Source organism: Apteryx rowi, unplaced genomic scaffold (assembly GCF_003343035.1).
Source record: "Apteryx rowi isolate R43461 unplaced genomic scaffold, aptRow1 scaffold_610, whole genome shotgun sequence".
Lineage (NCBI taxonomy): Eukaryota > Metazoa > Chordata > Aves > Apterygiformes > Apterygidae > Apteryx > Apteryx rowi.
Genome location: NW_020450884.1, coordinates 179,621 through 198,846, shown reverse-complemented (window position 1 = coordinate 198,846; position 19,226 = coordinate 179,621). Strand labels below are relative to the sequence as shown.

General features: G+C 55.2%; 2 protein-coding genes across 3 annotated transcripts; both read left to right on the top strand.

Annotated features, from left to right (window-relative positions):
* The first annotated feature begins 1,850 nt into the window (after positions 1–1,850).
* LOC112974571 (methanethiol oxidase-like) lies at positions 1,851–10,194 on the top strand. The gene is given in 12 exon segments (XM_026083690.1): positions 1,851–1,917; positions 3,392–3,445; positions 5,986–6,098; positions 6,462–6,671; positions 6,899–7,019; positions 7,227–7,409; positions 7,967–8,145; positions 8,814–8,892; positions 8,975–9,096; positions 9,212–9,304; positions 9,573–9,703; positions 9,912–10,194. Coding segments are annotated over 12 exon segments (1,515 nt in total). The 3' UTR covers positions 10,075–10,194.
* A 1,164-nt stretch (positions 10,195–11,358) lies between these two features.
* On the top strand, positions 11,359–18,140 carry RFX5 (regulatory factor X5). 2 transcript variants are annotated; one of them, XM_026083652.1, is made up of 10 exons: positions 11,359–11,505; positions 12,625–12,755; positions 13,577–13,610; positions 14,089–14,171; positions 14,377–14,502; positions 14,740–14,856; positions 15,349–15,430; positions 15,795–15,996; positions 16,281–16,378; positions 16,649–18,140. In XM_026083652.1, exons 2-10 carry the CDS (start codon positions 12,637–12,639, stop codon positions 17,861–17,863), a joined length of 2,076 nt encoding a protein of 691 aa, XP_025939437.1. In that variant the 5' UTR covers positions 11,359–11,505; positions 12,625–12,636; the 3' UTR covers positions 17,864–18,140. The 2 variants fall into 2 exon arrangements, with proteins under 2 accessions (XP_025939437.1, XP_025939436.1); XM_026083651.1 differs by having other exon boundaries at positions 15,792–15,996.
* The last annotated feature ends 1,086 nt before the right edge of the window (positions 18,141–19,226 follow it).

Here is a 19,226-nt window from a genome sequence, read left to right as displayed (position 1 = left end):
AGGGAGAGTCTGGACAACAGACATCCCTACATCGGCCTGCGGTCCAGATGGCAGGAGTTAGATGAGGTGAATCCACTCTGGAAACCTCTCCTTGTGGTCAGGCCGGGCCCTACACAAGTCCATGCAGGGAAGGACTCACTTGCCCAATGGCTGCATTTTGGGGGTTGATGCAGAAGGTCTGCTGTGCCTCATGCTATTGACTGACCACCGTCTCTGACTTGCAGGTGGTTGCACAGTGAGGCAAGGACACAGCCTGGCCTTGAGCCTTAGCTGGGCCAAGAAGATCTTCAGGTGCTTCTTCAGCAATGCTGCAAAGGCAGCTCAGCTCCTCCTTCAGCAACACGCGGTCCGGTTGTGCTCTGCCCAGGCCGAGATGGAGGAGGGCACATTTCTTCTGGCATGATCCAACTCTTTCATCCTCTCGATGGCCTGTTCCCAGGCATTTGGGTCCTGGTTTCAGTGTATCAGGGAGCATGGGCCTTTCCTTCCCCTTGTGCGTGAGTTGTCCTGAGGAATGTGAAATGTGGGTGCAGCTGTAGCAGTGTGAACGTGCCTCACCTTGACAGGCAGTGACTTTGGGTGGCTGAAGTGGGATGCTTCGCCTGGTCCCTCTAGCGGTTATTTGGAAGATATGTGTCTCCCTGCACCCTTCAGGTCCTCTGCAGCTTTCAACAGCTCCCCTAAACCATGGGAACAGACACCACTGGCCTCATCCCTCTTCCCCAAGGGAATAGCCCCATTAAAGCTATCTTGCCTGAATTGCAGCAGAGACATTTCTATGGAGGATGACTGGAAGTTGCATACCTACCTGGTCTAGCTAGACTAGTCCAGCTAGACTGTTGTTTAGCCTTGTCTTGACCTTTGTGTTTGTTTCCTGAGGTCCCCGGGAGAAGAAGCCTTCCCTGGTCAGAGGTATGGTGCGATACAGAGGGACGTAATGACCCTGTGCAATGTGCTTCTGTGGTGAATTGAACTCCAAAGAGCTTGGCATGGTGTTTGGCATTGAACACAAATGCAAGAGCCCAAGCGGGTGAGTGCGGGGCAGGTAGGCATTGAACAAATGCCATCGCTTTGTTTGCTGGCCATCTTCAGGTCCTATGGGCACACTCTTTGAGCTGGCTGGTTTCTGAGTCTATAGCTGGGGTGAGCACTAGATAGGTCAAGGCAGCAACTTGCCTGCAAGGATGTGCCTGTAAAGGCCGAGCATCCACTGCACAGCCCTTACATGTCAAACCAGCTGAGGCCCAACTTTACAGCCAGAAGCAGTAGACGACACTCTGACTAAGTTAGATGTGCCATGGGGAAAACATCATTGCTTCTGCCCTCCTCCCAGCCAGCAGATTAGCATCCCACAGTAAACATTCATCATGCAGTTAAAAGAAACCCAGTCCTCACTTTTCATTTTCGCTTGTGATTAACATCTGCAACCTCGTAAAATTATCTCTGTGGTGGGGAATGTAGCGCTTGCCCATCTCTCAAAAGGGACACCTCATCAGGTCCATGGGAAACAAGACAGTGCTTCCAGTAAAGAATTAAGAGAAGCAGAAGAGCCTGCTTTCTCTTTATGGCTAAAAGCGCGTGTGCGAGAACATTTGCATTATGCAGTGCAGCCACAGCCACAGTCCCTACCCCTCTGGGAGGGGAGGAGGCTCTGACAGCACTGCAATAGCTTCCCTCAAAGTTTTCAGTGTTGTAAGAAGCTAAAAGGCTGCCCTGGTACCTCCCACACCCCTAAGCATGTGGATCCTCCCCTTGGCAAGCTTTTTCCTCCTTCTCCCCATCCAGCTCCCTATATATTTGAGCCCCTGCAGAGCTGCATCTTCTCTCTTGACTTGCTCCTACCAGACACAATGCAGGCAGGACCATCTCTTTCCACTTCTCATCAGCAGCTGAGACCCAACCCCACCTCCAGCACAGGTAAGAAATCTCTCCCTTGACAGCAACCTGCTCTCAAGAGAAGAAGGCTTGGGACCGATCAGTGACTTGCTGTCTACTGGCTGTGGGCTCTGTCGAGTCCTCATAAACTCTTCTTGAGCTGGGTCTTGTGGTTGTGTTACTGTGACACCTAGACAGCATAAGGTTAAAAAAAAACATGGAGCTGAATGTGCTGTTTTCTCTAGCCAGAAAAGGGTTTCTTTTCTCAAGCTACTAAAAGTGCCAGGAAGCATTTAGGTAGCCTGATAATTAAAAGCCTTCTGAGCTATTCTCTCATTTATTTATCTGCAACTTGTACTCATTATACAAGCTGTACTTGTTATACTCAGAGGCACCATGGCAGGGAGTCTTTGGTGCAGAGTTTGGGTTTTTTGCAGGAGTCATTTAAGGGAAAAGGTGAAGAAAGCTGGAGGGATGGTTTCTTAGTGCTTCAGGTGGTAACATTTCCTTGGAGGAACAAGGACCCAAATACTGGTATCTTATGCTTTTCATAGAACGCACTGTCCTTGGAGACTGTGGGAGAAAAAAAATAAGAAACTGTCTCAGCAAAGCTGAGTTCTACAGTTTAACTGGAGGTTTTATTCCCTTTCCTCAGGCCTGCCATGCCAATTGGGGAAAGTTATCCTTTTGGTGGTGGGGGTTGTTTTCTAAGAAACTCTCCCTTTCTTCTGTTTTAAGGACAATTTTCTCAGCAGCTGTAAAGTCCTTTGGAGAATATGTCAGGTAGGGATCAAAGTGCCCCAGAGACAGCTGCAGCAGTGTGATGGGGGCTCAGGGGCTTCAGGGACCCCCAGGACAGTGTTAGGGGCTGGTGAGGAGGCTGAGACCTTGAGCACTGAATTACTTGGGTGGAGTCAGGGCTCATCTTAAATGCAAAAGCTTTGCATTAATGGCCCTAAACTGAAGCACAGCAAAATGTGGCTGTCCCAAAGACGGTCAGGAGGAGTCACAGAGCAGAGCCCAGGGGCCAGTTCTCTCCTTCCAGGCTCCTCAGTGAGGGGATGCTGTTTCCCTGCCGCAATGCATGCACCTCAAAATAGCCACTTCACACACTTCACAACATAGCCCTCAAAGCATGAGGTCAGGCAGCTGAGCTCGGTTTCTCATCAGTCTTGGTGAAGTCAAAGAAGGACCCTACCTTCTCTGACCATTACTTGCTTTGCCACTGTCTGTAGAGGGTTGGTCATGTTATGGATGGGGTGGTGGACAGTGGGGTTGAGCACTCACTGAGCTAATCCAGAGCTCTCTCCAGGTGCTGCCCTTTGGGAGGGGGGGCTCTCTCCCACAGACTGGGAGTGTGTGTAGCTCTCACCACAGCTATTGGGATGTGGGGCTACCACATGGGCCTGCAGTTTCTCCAGCGAGACACCCAGAGCTGGTGTTTCCTTTGCAAAATGGGCATTAAAACAACTCGGTGTCATCTAATTTTTGTTTGGTTTTGTTTTTTTCCATGCAGAAAAATGTGGAGCATGTGGTCCAGGCTTCGCCTCCCCTCTGGATGCTATGAAAGGTAAGTCTGAAATCCAGGGCACCCAGGGAAGAGCCCTGAGCTGTCTGCAGTTTAGGCAAAGATTAAAATAATGCTTTCAAGAGGGTATTATCAATTAACTCCCTTCTCCAGGGCTCCCAGCAAGTGTTAGGAAAGCAGTGGTTTTGCTTCTGGCCTGTCCTGGGGCTGAACATCAATTGCATAATGACAGCTTGCTGTCAGAGTAAACTCTTTTAGGTTTCATGATGGCTTGGGATGGGTCACAACTCGCAGAAAACTCACTTGTGGCTTCACTGTGCAAAACCAAATTTTTAAGCTTCTCACAGGCAGTGGTACCATAACAGCCCTTTGACACCATCACTGAGAGCTAAACCCACTTGGATGTCCAGGGAAGAGGCAGGGCTGGGGAGGAAGGGGAGACCATTCTAATTTCTCTGGAGTCCCTCAGGAACATGGCATTACACTCTGCTCCTGATGGCTGGGATCACAACACGACATAGCCTCCTTTTATAAAAACCAGCCTCACAGGCTGCTTCCTCAACCATTTGGGCATTTTGCCTGAAAATACCTCTTGCTGCATTGCCAGAACACTAGTGCTATAATGTCAAGGGACCAATAACTGCATTGTCTCCCACTGCCCATCCCTTAATCCTCTTCTCTGGGGTTTAGAAAACATGCCCTTGAAACACTTGCCTCTGGCCTTAGAAAGCTCCGGAGCTTTTTTGGAATTATTCCCAAACTTGCGTGATGAAGCATCTTTAAATAGTCCCCCCAGGGTCGAGGGCGCTGGGGAAAGGCGGCTTCCCGTGCCTGCCTGCACTGCAGAATGGGCATCTCACTCTTTTTTGTGGCCACATTTTCCCAAGCTCTTTCAGGATGTTCTTTCAGATTGGTTCCTTCTTCTCTGGGGACCAGTCTCTTACAACCCAGTTAGGTCACTCTTGCTCTCAGAGACTTTCTATCTGTCCCAGGCAGAAGCTGCCTGGGGCTGAGCCTGCCCTGACTTCCCCTTTGGTCCTGCAGTGGTAGCAATACCACCTGATAATCGAGGACACACCCCACACTGGTGCTACCTCGGTCTCAGCCAGACATGTCCCAGGGCTCTTTACTGGCAATGTCTGTGTTCCCAGCTGGCTCCCTTTTACATATTTCACTTCTCAGTGCAGTCCTTCTGGCAGGTCCTTGCTCTGTTCAGATGGCAGGGACCCAGCTGTGACCACATCCTTGGGGGTGAGCTGCCCTCTGCCAAGCGAAGCCCATTGTGGTCCCTCAACACCTCTTTGCGCTTGCCTACTGAGCTGATCCTGAGACATCCTGGTCCATGGTTCCTATTCCTGAAATGTCCATGAAGCAGGCAAATGACAGCGAAGAGCTGAGTCTTTAAAACAACCCTGGGTGCTGGTATGGCTGGACTGCAATTTAAATTAATAGCAAATAGCACAAATCCCACTGACTCTGCTACTCTGACAAATTCCCTCAGGACTTTTGAGGTTCAGGCTCTATCTGGTTGTTTTGTGGTGCTGAGTAACTCCGGCATCTGTAAAGCTCTCCCATGCAGCCAGCTGTGGGATTGTCTTCCCAAGCAGGCAGTGGAGCTCCTCAGTGTCTGTTGGATGCCTCGGGAAAGGGCCTGGGATGTGAGCTCTTATAAAGGAATCATGTCGAAAAGCCAGCTAATGGTTTTGATCTGCTTCAGATCAAATCCAAAGGTCCCAGTTCACCTCTCTCCTCCTCAGCATTTCTTAGACCAGTTCTTCCCCCCTAGTTCTTGCTTTGGCAGTACTTCATCCCATGTACAACCACAAGCGAATACCACCTCCCCAATGGCAAGGCAACCATGGGAGACYGAATGCCCTTGCTCAAGAGCTAGGCAGCACTCGGAGCAAAGCTATTTCATAATATAAACTGCTAATCACCCCTTATACCATCACCCAAACAGGAGGAGTGTGTGCAACACCGCAGCGGCGGCTGTTCAGAGATGAGGGGCTGTGGTCGAGCAGGCTCACAAGCAGGGTTCTCCTGCACCGCTGCCTCGTGGTAGATTTGCACTGCTCAGTACGACTGTACTGGAGTTACTGGGACTTTTTGCCTTTGATTTCAGTGCTGGCAAGCTTTTACCTTAGCCCTTCTCATGTATTTTTAAAGCTTCTCCTGGACTTGTGTAGATGTGATGGAAGTAAGACATGACATGGTTTCATTTGCGGGACCAATAGAACTGGAAGGGCTGGCATGTCCTCATGGTCACAGAGCAATCCCAAAGCTGTAGCCTTCTTAGAGACTTGGAGGCAATCTGGAGATCCAGGATCCAGAGATCCTTTCCAAGAGCAAGAACATCCTAAACCAACCAAGCCCAAATCCCCACGGGGCAGCCTCCTCCAAAGTGAGCACAGCCCAGCGCCTCTGGTGTGGTGGAGAGCTGCACATCCAACTGCCTGTGTGTGCCCGAGGGAGCCCACCAGCTCCCCACAGGGAGAGCTGGTGTGGCCAGTGACTCCTGCGAGGCTCTTTTCCTGCTGGACATGCTTTCTGCTGATGCTCAGACAAAGTTTCTGTGTTGACAGGTCCCCGGGAGGAGATTGTGTATGTGCCCTGTATCTACAGGAACACCGGGAGGAAGAAACCAGACTTCCTGGCCACTGTGGATGTCAACCCTAAATCCCCGCACTATTGCCAGGTACCAAACCCCTTATCTCGCTGCTAAACTGGCCTAGCCAAATGGCAGCACACCAGCAAAGAGAAATATTTCAGTGTTCATCCCTCACATTACCCAAATTTGCTGGCTCAGTCCTGAAGGCTGATGCCTGCCCTGCTCTTCCCAAGACTCTGAGCCTTCCTGTGCTTAGAAAATGTATATAAAATCCCCTTTACAGCCCAAAGATCCCTTGCACATCACCACTCACCTCCGTAGGGTCAGGCTTGCCCGAGGCATCCTGACGCTTTGGCAGATGCCCTGAGCTCCCTGGCCGAGCTGCGAGCTGGCACTCTGCAGAGGAAAGACCAATTCATTCCTCATGCAACCAGGACTCGGACTTTGCAGGTGATCCACCGCTTGCCCATGCCCAACATGGGCGACGAGCTGCACCACTCGGGCTGGAACACCTGCAGCAGCTGCTTCGGTGACATCACCAAGACGCGCAACCGCCTGATCCTTCCTAGCCTCATCTCCTCCCACATTTACGTGGTGGATGTGGGAACCAAACTGCGAGCTCCCGGGCTTTATAAGATACCTTGAAGGTGGCATCAGTGCGTGTTAATGACTAGAGGATGGGAATTGTGGCTTCCTGCTGGGGTGATGGCTTGGTGAAGAGGCTTTGGGGTACATTTAAGAGCTTGGCAGGATGCTGATGTCTAAATGGCAGTACCTGAAGGCTGGGGAAGGTGATTGTTCTCCTGCTGATGTTCCAATGGTTGAGTTCTCCATCGAACTCCTGGAGACAGCCCAGGCTGTGACAGTGCATGTGAACTTCCCTGCAGGTCATCAGCTCCGAGGACGTGTTCTGGAAGTGTGACCTGGGTTACCCACACACCTCCCACTGCCTGGGCAGCGGGGAGATCATGATCAGCACCCTGGGGGACCCAGCAGGCTGCAGAAAAGGTGCTCTTCCTCCTGTAACCTCCCAGGAGAGGATGCCATGGCAGGAATAACACCCACACCCAGTGGCTGTCCTGGACACCTTGTCTGGGACTGTCCATCCATTTTTCAGACTGCTCTGAAATGAGTCGATCTGTTTGTCTTACAGCACTTAAACTGCTAATCTGGGTGATTTCCTCACTACCAAACATGCTTTTGTTTTTGCATCAGGTGGTTTTATTCTGCTGGATGGAGAGACTTTTGAGATCAAGGGGAATTGGGAGAAAGGAGACAAGATGCCCCCAATGGGTTATGACTTCTGGTACCAGTCACACCATAATGTCCTGATAAGCACTGAATTGGGAGTCCCAAAATGCCTGGGATATGGGTTTGACCCAAATGATCTGAAGAAAGGTGAGAAAACATTTGTTTGAATACTCCAAGAGGGAGATGCTCAGCAGGACTTCAGTAAGGCCAAACTTCAATCTGCTGCCTTTTCTGTTGCTAGTGAAAGCTGAAAAACTAAAGGGTGTAGATAAAATTGTCCAAGACAGTTTGTCTGTAAAGCAAATTTCACACCAGTTCCTAGAGATCACATAGCTTCAAAAAAAGAGAAGCCCAGCCCACTTACTGTGAATACTTCAGTTGCAAACTCCAGAAGTTCAACCCAAGATGGTCCATAAATGCTGCCATTGAGCTGCACTTGGTGTTGGATTTTGGCCATAGCAATGAAGGATGGAGCCCCATCAAAGCCCGGCCCACCCCCAAAGTTACACTGCCCTTCCCAGCTGCCTCCTGGCAAGATGGTTGCCTGGCTGGATACTGGGCACCTTCACGTGGCTTTTGCCAAAGCCCAAAATTAACCGAGTGTGCCAAGATGACAACTCTGCAGATGGCCTGGCCCTGTCCCCTGCTTGAGACTCTCCACCTCGCAGATCCCTTCTGACCCGCTCTGTCCATCCGCCTCACAGGGCGCTATGGCTGCTGCCTCAACATGTGGGACTGGACCACCCACACCTACATCCAGGCCATCGACGTGGGGGAGGACGCGGCGCCCCTGGAGTTCCGCTTCCTCCACAACCCAGACACGGCTGAGGGCTATGTGGGCCGTACCATCAGCAGCGCCATCCACCATTTCTACAAGACTGAGGTATGCGCTCCCGCAGGGCAGGGGACGTAGGAGACAACGGAGTTGGTGGAAAAAGTCGAAAAGATGAAAAGCCAGGTCCATGTGGTGGTGGCTTCCAGTTACATGAGCTGCACAGCTCTGCAGAGCACATGTCCCATGTTAATGTCTTCCACAGCCCTGCTCCCATACATACAGCCTCTCCGTCCTTTGCAACAACTTGTTGGCAGGTTGCTGTAAATGCATACAATCTCCAAAACTTTAGCTGGCTTGGGATAATCTCACCAGAGAACTACTTCTGGCTGGCAGTGATTCACGCTGCAATGATTTCCTTGAAACAAGATTTATTTATATCTTTGTAGTGGGTTTATAACAGCTTAAGTAGCATCGAGCCAATACTCTTCTCAGAGTCTGTTGTGTGTAATGACAAACCATGTAAGCAGAGAATATCTTTCACCAAACCATCTAGGCTAGCTGAAAAATTAAGTTTTCAACCCCCAAAGCCCTTAGATCACGGAACTTCTGTTCCCGATGGCTCTGCAGAGATTGGGATTTCTGCAGCCAGCAAAGCAGCTGAGCTACAGCCCTGGTGACAAGCAGTGCTGACCACGGGGCGAGTAGCATCCACGCCGAGCACTGCACCTCATCTGGCCTCCAACCCTGCACTGAGCTCTGTCACGTGCCTTCTGCAGCAAGGAGACTGGGTGGCGGAGAAGGTGATCCAGGTCCCCAGCAAGAAGGTGGAGGGGTGGCTTCTCCTGGAAATGCCAGGTCAATGTGCTCCCAAGGTCCCCACTGGTGCGGGCTTCATTTGCTACCGCTCATTTCATGACTCTGCCATGCCCTCCCACAGGCTTCATCACTGACATCCTCATCTCGCTGGATGACAAGTTCCTGTATTTCAGCAACTGGCTGCATGGGGACATCCACCAGTATGACATCTCCAATACCCGCAAGCCCCGGCTGGTGGGACAGGTAGGCCAGCATCAGGCTGTCTCCCATTGCTTTTCCTCTTGCAGGAGGGTGTGATCACCCCTCTCCGATCTCCTGGCTGCCCCCTCAGCTGGCCAAACCTTGGCTCTGCTTTCAGGTCTTTGTGGGAGGCAGCATCAGCAAAGGCGGGCCGGTGACTGTGCACGAAAACGAGGAGCTGCAGAGCTAGCCAGAGCCATTCCTGATCGAGGTTAGCTGAGTTGTCCCCCCAACAGCACGTTGCCATCCATGCCCTCCACTCAGTCCCATCTCCACCTGGACCAACATCAGCTGGGCACCCAGAGGGACAGCGACTCCCATAGATTCGCAAGCACCAGCTCCAAGCCAGTGCATTGGGTGGTGGCAACGCACGGGGAGGACACCCAGCTGGGGTTTCTGCTGTGCCAAGTTCCCCAAGAAGACCACACAGGCAGGTAATTGCATGCCAGCAGCACGTCTTGTTCTCCGTGTACTTCCAGGGCAAGAAGGTGCCTGGGGGACCTCAGATGATCCAGCTCAGCTTGGATGGGAAGAGGCTGTACGTCACGACGTCCCTCTACAGTGCCTGGGACAAGCAGTTCTACCCTGACCTCATCAGGWAGGAGACAGCGTAGGGAGCCGATATTTGGGTGCTCATTAGAAACGTGCACAAGCGTTGACTGCCCAGGGCTGGTGGACAACTAGCTTCAGACACCAGCACTTGGGCCACCCGCTCTGCATAGCTCATCCTGAACCTGGGCCAAGATGTGGTGAGAGGAGCCATGCAGCCCCGACAGCCCCAATCCCCACCCCGCATCCGCTCTCTCGTCCCCGCACAGGGAGGGCTCCGTCATGCTGCAGCTCAACGTGGATACAGAGCGGGGTGGCCTGGCTGTCAATGAGAACTTCCTGGTGGATTTTGGGAAGGAGCCCGAGGGGCCCTGCCTCGCTCATGAAATCCATTACCCTGGTGGGGACTGCACCTCCGACATCTGGGTTTGAGCACCCTGAGGACCATGTGGGAAGGGGAGCCAGAGCCCTCCCAGCAGCAGCGTCCTGCGTCTCAAAACCCCAAGAAATTGTATATACACCAGGCAGCAATTTCAGGTTTAAAATAAAACAGCCAAGTTGTCCCCTGCACCCGTAGCTCGCCTCATTTCTAATTTCACGCYGTCCTATGTTTGCAGGAGCCATGAAGCAAATGCGTGGGAAAATCAGGGCCACTAAAATGTCCTTAAAGGAAAAATCAGTGGGGGAGGTGGGGAAGAGCAGTGGGAAAGGGGCAGGAAGGAGGGCTAGTGGGCACGGAGATGCTTTTCTCTGGCCGCCAGCTTTCCTTGGGCYATTGCAAGAGGCCCATGACCACAGAGCAGGAGCCGAGGGGATGGGGAATTGGAAACTCCACCAACCGACTGTGGTCGCTGGCTTTTGAGGCACCAGCAAGGGAGAGGCAGCGGCTTCTCCGACAGAGCCCAGCACGCACGTGGCTGGAGGGGCCACGGCAAGAAATGCCCTCCCCAGCTCTTTCCCCAGGGTTGCGCATATATGCACGCACGCAGACTTCATGCACACAAGATACATGTACAGACAAGCACTGCATGTCCACTGCACATGTTGCACACTGCACACATTGCATGCATGCACACACACTGTATGCCTGCAGGCACATCACACACTGTGCACACACTTCATACACACACACACTGCGTGTGCATGCACTGTGCGAACACATACACTGCACACACATGCACACATGCACATAGCACACACACATTGTATGCACACGCTGCATACACATAGCATGTGCACACACTCTGCATACACAAACACTGCATGCAGATGTACACACTGCATACATATGCACACACATTGTGGGCACTTACTGCACGCACATATATTGCATGCACATGCATACATTGCATGCACGTACTGTGTGAACACACACATTGTGCACCCATGCACACGCACACACACACACACACACACACTGCATGCATGCGCACGCATTGCGCGCGCGCACACACCCACACTGCGCATCTACTGCGCACTCACTGAACGTACACTGCACGCGCACACACCCGTTTACACTCGCGCTTCCTCTTCCAGCCCCCCCCAATCAGAAGTCTGTTACTAGGCAGAGTTCAGCTCGCGCCCGACCAGTCAGGAGCCCAGCCCCGCTTGTATCCGGGTAGGAAAGCCAGCAGCCACCAATCGCATTAAAGTAGAGCGGAGTATCCGGGCTGATCGGTGGTGCCGCAGCCAATCAGAAAAAAGCGACGAGCGGAGCCCGCTGCCGCGTCCCGGCGGGCCACAACACTTTCGGTTCYTGTTGCGCGTGGGGTAGCGGCACGTGGCGGGGACCGGACCGAACCGGACCGACCCAGCCTGGCATGAGGGCACGGCGGGCCGGGTCCCGGCTGTAGCCGCCCGCAGGTGGGTGCGGGGCAGGTCGCCTCGGTTCCCCCCGGCCGGTTCGGAGGGGCCGGGCCGGGCGGGGCCGGTCCAGGCGGTCCGGTCGGGGAGGGGGGATCCGGCGCGTCCCCAGCCCCGCCAGGGACTGCGCCCCCCTCGGGCAAAGCTGTCCCGGTGCCCTCCGCACCCCTGTCCCCTGCCCTGGCACCCCCTGTCAGGGTCCCCCGTCCCGGCCCCCCAGCATCCCAGCCCCTGCCCCAGGACCCGCGGGGACCTGCTGTCCCGGTGTCCCCCGGCATCCCTGTCCCCATGTCTCCGCGGGGACCTGCTGTCCCGGTGTCCCCCAGCATCCCTGTCCCCATGTCTCCGCGGGGACCTGCTGTCCCGGTGCTCCCCAGCGTCCCTGTCTCCATCGCCGTGGGGACCTGCTGTCCCGGTGCCCCCCAGCGTCCCTGTGGGTACCTGCTGTCCCAGTGCCCCCCAGCATCCCTGTTCCCATGTCCACGGGGACCTGCCCTTCAGGTCCCCTTCTCAGCATCCCTGCCATGACCATGCCAGGTCCCTAGGACCTGCTCTGGTCCTTCCCAGCATCCTTGTCCCCCAGCTCTGGACACATCTGCTCCCTAGGACCCACAGGAACCTCTTCTTCCAGCATCCCCATCCCTCTGTCCTGGGCACACTGGACCAGGGCCTGCTCTCCGAGCCCCCTCAGCATCCCTGTTCCCTCTGGGTCCTGGTTGGGAAGCCAGAGCAGATCTCAGTCTTCATTGCTTGAAGCACCCTTCCTGGGACCGCCAGGGCTTTTTCCACAGCCCTGTCCATCAGTGGCTTGTGGCTGACTGATACTCCAGCCTCTTCCTGGGATTTCAACCCCTTCAGACAGACATGGGTGGGCATTCAGACCAGAAGGGATGGGGCTGAGAACAAACAAACCTCAGGGCTCAGCTGGGCCATGCATCAGCCCCACTCTACCCACGCTCCCAATTGCTGCATTCGTTCCTCCCAGAGCCCCAGCCTGGGCTCTGGCAGGGAGGGCAGGTGGCCAGAACTCAACCCTGTGGGTGCCTGTTGGTGCATTTATGACTCTGAAGGATTTGTCTTCCCTTTTTTGTTGAGTTTTTGGTTTCCATCCCCCAACAGCAACCAAATGTCATGGCTGATGAAGAATCGAGTGCCCGAGCCACCAAAAAGGGAAGTTTGTCACCTGACAACTCCCAGAGCAACACAACCGAGTCCAGCATGCTGCTGCAGAAGCTGAAGAGCACCATCTCGTAAGGGCAGCGCTCGCCTTTCTTGGGGCAGCTTTTCTTGTTAATCTGAGCACTAACAAATGCAGGCTAATTAATAAGGTTGATTAATTTGCAGCCTTGGGGACTGACAGGATACGTGTGGTCCTGTGCCTGCAACTTCCTTTATTAGCATTGGCACTGCAGAGTGGCATGACCTCAGGCGTGCCTTGTTAAGTCCTGTGGTAGGTGCTGTACAGACACAGAACAGTGTCCCACACTGCACTGCTGGTAGCTTGCTGCCCGTTTTGGGTGCAAAATCAGCTCAGGACTTTGCTGTAGCACAGAGAGGTCTGCTACAACCCAGCAGGATGTGGTTTTATGCCCACTGTGCTTTCACTGGATTGGGATAGAGCTTGCAGTGGTCCTTGCAGACAGACAACCAGACTGTTGGAGAGTGGTTGTGGGTGCACAGTGAAACCCAGAGCATCAGGAGAATAGTGTGAGTGCCCAGCAGGCAACACTTACACATATGCACAGGCAGACTCCAGCTCTTGGTACTCCATTATCCTCCTCTCAGAACTTGCTTCTGAGGCTCAGCTGACAGGTAGTAGTCTCCTGGGTGCTGCTGACCCTGGGAGCATGTATGGGTGTCCGGAAAGGCCTCAGGCTAGAGCTGCCAGGTGTGAGCACATCCCCTGTCCTGCTCAGGAACATGCCACAGTGGGTGTCCCCAAACAGTGTCCATTCCATGACAGAGGAGCTGGGCTAGAGCTGGCAGGTTGAGAAATTGCCCATGGCTCTGTCCTGGGCGCTCTGACATCGTCCTTCTCTGTGTTAATGGCTTTTGTCTCTGTCCCACACAGCAAATCCGTGCAGAACAAAGTCGACTCTATTCTGGTGAGTGCCTCTGCAGCGTGTTGTGCTGAGGGTTAGGGAATGACGTGTCTTCACTTCCCTTACGTGCTCCCACCCCTCTTCAAGTTGAACTGGGCGCTGGTTTTTACCCAGTCTCATTTCCCATCGGGTAAGAATCTGGCTGCAAGAGTTAGCACTGAGTAAGCACTAATTGTCCTGTTCGAGGAACAGCACCTGCTTTCCCCCAGCCCTGTGTGGGGGACAGAGGAATGATGAGCCTTTCCAGTCCCCTTGAGGGGCAGTTCCTACCTTGCTCCATGTGACTTCACTTACCCTGTTCCCTTGTGTGCAGGCTGTGTTAGTGCTTACAAAGCTGCTTTGGTTTAAATGCTCCATCATTTACTGCCATTAAGAAGGTAACGCAGACCACTGCCTACATCAGCTGTTTCTTCTTTTGGATCCTTAACCTTTCTTTGTCTCTGGTCCGTTCTCCTTTTCCCCATGGACCCTTTGACCGTAGCAAGATGTGCAGAAGTTCTCCGACAACGACAAGCTCTACCTCTACCTCCAGCTGCCATCAGGGCCGAGCCTGGGGGAGAAAAGGTGGGTGCTGGGGTGAAACAGGATCGTGTTTGTGAGCTTGGTCAGGAGAGCAGAGGCTCTTGGGATGATGGGTGGGAGATACGGATTGCAAGAGGCGAGGAGTGAAGAGTGCCACAGTCCTGTCTTCTCCTGTCCTGCTTACGTTGCCTCTCTGCTAATTAAATGTTTGTCTTTTATTGGATTGCCTGGGTTCCCTTTGGAGCAGCAGTAGCCTGGATCTGAGTTCGCTGAGCGCAGCCGAGTACATGCACGCATGCAACTGGATCCGGAACCATCTGGAGGAGCACACTGACACCTGCCTGCCCAAGCAGGACGTCTATGATGCATACAAGTGAGCACAGGGGCAGGAGCATCTCTTCCCCAGGGCTGCGCTTGTCCAGCAAAGCCCTGCGGGGAGGTCAGTTCGGAGGGCAGTGAGCATCTGGGTTTGTTTGGGAAGGCTTTGCCCACTGTTGGGTACCTAAAATAAGCCATGTCAGTATGGAAAACTGGGTGCATCTGGAGGGCAATGAGAAGGGCTTGATGGTTTTAACCTGCAACTCTCTCTCTGGCTTTGGCTCTCTGGCAGGCGATACTGCGATAACCTCTGCTGTCACCCTCTCAACGCTGCCAATTTTGGGAAGATCATCCGTGAGATCTTCCCAAACATCAAAGCCAGAAGATTGGGAGGCCGAGGACAATCAAAATATCCTTCCACACACACTGCTGGCCTGGGAAGCCATGGGAGCCAGTCCCCAATGGTAGTTGGCAGTTGGATGGGCAAGCGAGAGCTGCTTGTTCTCCAGTGCTAYGCGTTTATAAGTCTGTGTATGAGATGGTGTTTTGTAGCTTCTGGAGGGGGTCCAGTTCCTGGTTTTTCAGCTCCCGAATTTCAGCTTGGTTGTCTGAGCAAGGTTTCGAGTTGCAGGGTGTATGGAAAGGACGTGGCTGGACTTACTAGCAGCCTGGGGTTAGCTCACAGATGCCAGGAAATGCAACGAGCAGGGAACAGCCCAGGTTGGCTTGGGGCTGGCTGCTGTCACCATCTCAAAGACGAGTCCAGACCCATTGGCTGTAGCAGGTGGCAGTGGTGTGAGCCCGGCAGCCGCATCCTTTCAAGTTTTAACCTGTTGCCTCTCGTGGCTGGAAAGCATTGGCCATGTTTATGTGGCATTGAAACACCTTAACCCTGCCAAACATACTGCTACAGCGGGATCCGGAGGAAGACGGTGGTCAGCTTGCCACCCCTGCCTAGCCTGGATCTCAAAGTGACAGAGACCGTAAGTCCTCTGGTGCCTTGGCTGTTTGAGTTTCATGAGCTCCTTGTGCTATTGTTTAGGTAGGATAACAGACCTCCTTGCTGCTGTGGGAGAGGTCTTACTCGTTATAGCTAATGAAGGCCATGGTTGGTGGTGGGGAACCCTCTTCATTTGTGCTCCTGGGGGCTAGTGAAGCTGGGAGCAGGTTGTGCTCTGTCCCACTAGCTTTCCAAAGCGGTGGAAGGAGGACGTGCCTGGCCATCAGGCCTTGTATCACTGAGGTGCACGGCCTTGTGACTTGCTGGGGATAGCAGGATCAGGCCCTGTTTGCATCCAGGGAGTCCTGGCGGGTGCCATGAGGGCTCACAGCTTGTCCTACCAGCAGCAGTCGGAGCTGACGGATCTGGTGCAGTCCTACAACAGCGAGGTGATGGAGGCGGCCTGCGCCCTGACTTGTGACTGGGCCGAGAAGATCCTCAAACGCTCATTCAACAACATTGTGGAAGTGGCCCAGTTCCTTATCCAGCAGCACATCATCAGCTCCCGCTCAGCACAGGCCGACCTGGTCATGGCCATGGTGGTCTCAGGTGGGTCACCGGGGTGGGATGGAGCCGCAGGCCCCACAGGACATGGTGAGGGGAGGCCCAGAGAGCTCCCTCCATTGTGTTCACTTGCTGCAGAGCCCATTTGGTGTCCCACAGGAGTGTGGAGGGTTTGGGGCTGCAGGTGGACCCAGGCTGATGCCAGGGGACATGATTTCCCCCATCGGCTGCCCACAGAATGGCTGAGTTTCTCTGACCGCCGTTTGGCTGAGCACAGAGGGGCTCAGGGAGGGGTTGACTTCACTTGGCCACCTCCTGTGCTTTCACAGAGAGCATGGAGAAGATCCACCGTGACAGTCGGTCTCTGCTGACAGCAAAGAAGAATGGCCTGGAAACCTCGGAGAGCAGTGACAGGAGCCAGGGGCAGGTGAGACACGGTTCTACCACCCAGAGAGCCCTCAATTGGCCTGGCCAGATGCATTGGTGGTTGTTCCTCTGAGCCAGAGCAGGGCCTGTTGCCTAGAGAGGTGGGTTGGGAGCTCTAGGACTCCTGGGTTCCTACCTCAGGGTGGGGGCACTTAATCTTTAAACACAAGCAGGGAAGGCTTCGGGAGCAGCCCGGCCTGGTGTGAGGCTCTGCTGGGCTGGATGGAGTGCAGATGACATCTCTCCTGCCATCACCTCTCTTTGCCCACAGAGCAAGAAGGAGAGTGGCTCCAAGCCCTCTGTCCTGCCCCGGCCTGAGAAGAAGAAGCCCCCTGAGGCTCCCAAGCCCATGAGCAGCCCCCAAGTGAAYGCCCTGGTCGCCCGCCTGCCCCTGCTCCTGCCTCGCATCCAGCCAGGGGACAGACTTGTGGCGACTGGGGCTCCGGCTGTGCGCTCGTCCCCTCCTGTCCTGGCCCCCAAAATCACAGCCACCCCCCTCGGGGGCACCGTCARAGTGGCTGCCCTGCCGCTCCCGATGGGCACAACATCACCATCACTGCCCCTGGGCCTGGCCCCGGGGGTGAACGGGGCAGCAGGGCTGGTGAGCCAGCAGGCTGCTGTGCCCGTCATCAACATGCTGCTGCCCAATGTGCCACCTGGCGTGGGCCTCCCCATGGCTGAGAGCCCTGCCAACCCCCGGAGCGCAGGTGGAGAGGGCCAGGGCCCCAGCCTGCAGGACTCACAGCGCCCCAAGGCCACCAAGCGTTCCCCGGAGCCACCTAGTGATGCTGTGCTGCAGAAGCGGAGGCGCGGGCGTCCGCGGAAGAAGCTGGACGAGGGGGGCGCCCAGTCCCCAGAGGAGGCTCTGTTGGGCACTGAGGAGGCGGCAGGAGGGAGCGAAGCGCTCCGGCTGGGCTCCGCGGACAGGGCAGAGCAGGAGCAGACTGTGACGCAAGGCTCAGACATTTCAGCGGGCAGCCGAGGGGTGCCCAGCCCTGTATCTAGAGAGATGGGAGACCATTGCCACAGAGCGTCTCCAGGTGCCGAGTCCAGGAGCAGCACACCTGGTGATGGCACTGCCACCAGCCATGTCAGGGACAGCCTAGCGAAAGCCTCCCTGCCCTCCCAGGTGAGCGTCATCCAGGATGGCAGGTCCAGCATGAACGTCCGTGCCAGAACTGGCACCCGGGAGCTGGAGGAAGACATGCAGACAAGCCCAGGCAAGGCTGGGTCCCACCTGGATGGTGCTGCATCTGCAGTGGGGTCCTGTGCCGCCCAGGAGGGGAGGGACCCCTCTCCTGCCCCCTCACACAGCGACAGACAGGCAGAGGCCAGGAGAAGTCCCCTCTCGCTGCCCCTTCCTGCACTGCTGCCTGGGAGCAGCGCTGCAGCTGGCTTGCAGTGCTTGGACATGTCCCCGTGTGCCCTGGCGCCCCAGGGGGGCTCGCAGAGGCTGCCAGAGCTCCACACCCGTGATGCCAGTTAGGAGCCCAGCAGCACTGCTGCTCTGCAGTCCAGGATGCACAGAGCCCACCGCCAAACCCTGGGGAGTCCATGCGCACCAAGGCTGCCCCCCCCCCCCCCAACCATGCTTGGAGTCCGCGCACATCTCAGTCACTGCTGCAATCAGTCACAGGCCAAATTCAGCACCTCATGGGGCGAGCGGAATTGTGGTGTAAAACTGCCTCTGCCGCTTCCCAGCTTGCAAGCACCATGCCTGCCCCTCCTGCGCCCTGGAATTAAAAACCAAACCGACCATGCCATCTGTGTGTCCATCTGTGACCCCAGCAGGTTCAGCAGCCTCCCTCGCTGCTCCGGGGAGTGTGGCATTGGGAACCATGCGCAAGGTGAAGGGCTCCCTGGAAAACATGCAGCATCAGCCAAACCCCGCTGTGGCCCCACGTCCTGCGTGGCCAGACCCTCAGCGCGGGCGCTTGTGCCACACAGCGGTTTTAGTGCTCCTTGTACCCTTCTGTGTGACACCTGCGATTGCATGGCCACATCCCCCTGATCCTTGCTGTCCCCTCCCCACTGTGGCCTGTCCGTGGGGCTGCCGTGTCCCTGCTCCACCGACGCCAAACCCTGCTTCATTTTCCAGCTGCGAGGACCTGAGCCCAGTGTTGGGAACCAGCAGGAAGGGGGCCTGCACGCCCAACCCTGCAGCAGGAGCAGGTTAAACTTCCCCGTTGGCGGGACAAGGACCCCCATACATCCAGTGTCCCAGGAGTTGATGAAAAAGGGCAATTTTAGAGTGAAAATGCTGGTTATTGCAAAAGGGCTCCAGGTGCAGAAACGGAGCCACCCTCCTGGGGTTAGTGGGTGCCCAGGGGGTGAGAGCCCCTCTGCTACAGCCCCTGGCCCATACCACCCTGTGTGCCCCACTGTGGGGTGTGAGTGTGTACGCAGATGCCTGTGCACAGTGTGTGTGCGTGTCCCTGTCTTCTGGGGGGAGGGGGGGGGCCCTGTGCACTCTGTGTGTGCGCGCGTCTGTGAATGTATGGATCTGTGCACTCATCCCTATGCACTCTGTGTGCACGGGTGTGTACCCAACTCCCTGTGCTCTCTGTGTGTGTGCATGGATCTGAGCATCGTGTGCGTATATGCAGATCCCTGTACGCTGTGTGCAACCCGCTGCTCCTTGGCCCCTGTGGATGCCGACAGACCTCGTTAAGTCCTGTTCCTGGTAGGCCCCGGTGCTGCCGAGCCGAGCCAGGCGGTGCTAGGTCCTGCTGGACCGGGCTGGGCCAAGCCAGGTCCCGTTGAGCTAGGCCAGGCCGTGCTGAGCTGAGCCGAGCCGGGCGGTGCTGGGTCCTGCCCAGCCAAGCTGAGCCGGGCCGGGCCGGGCCGAG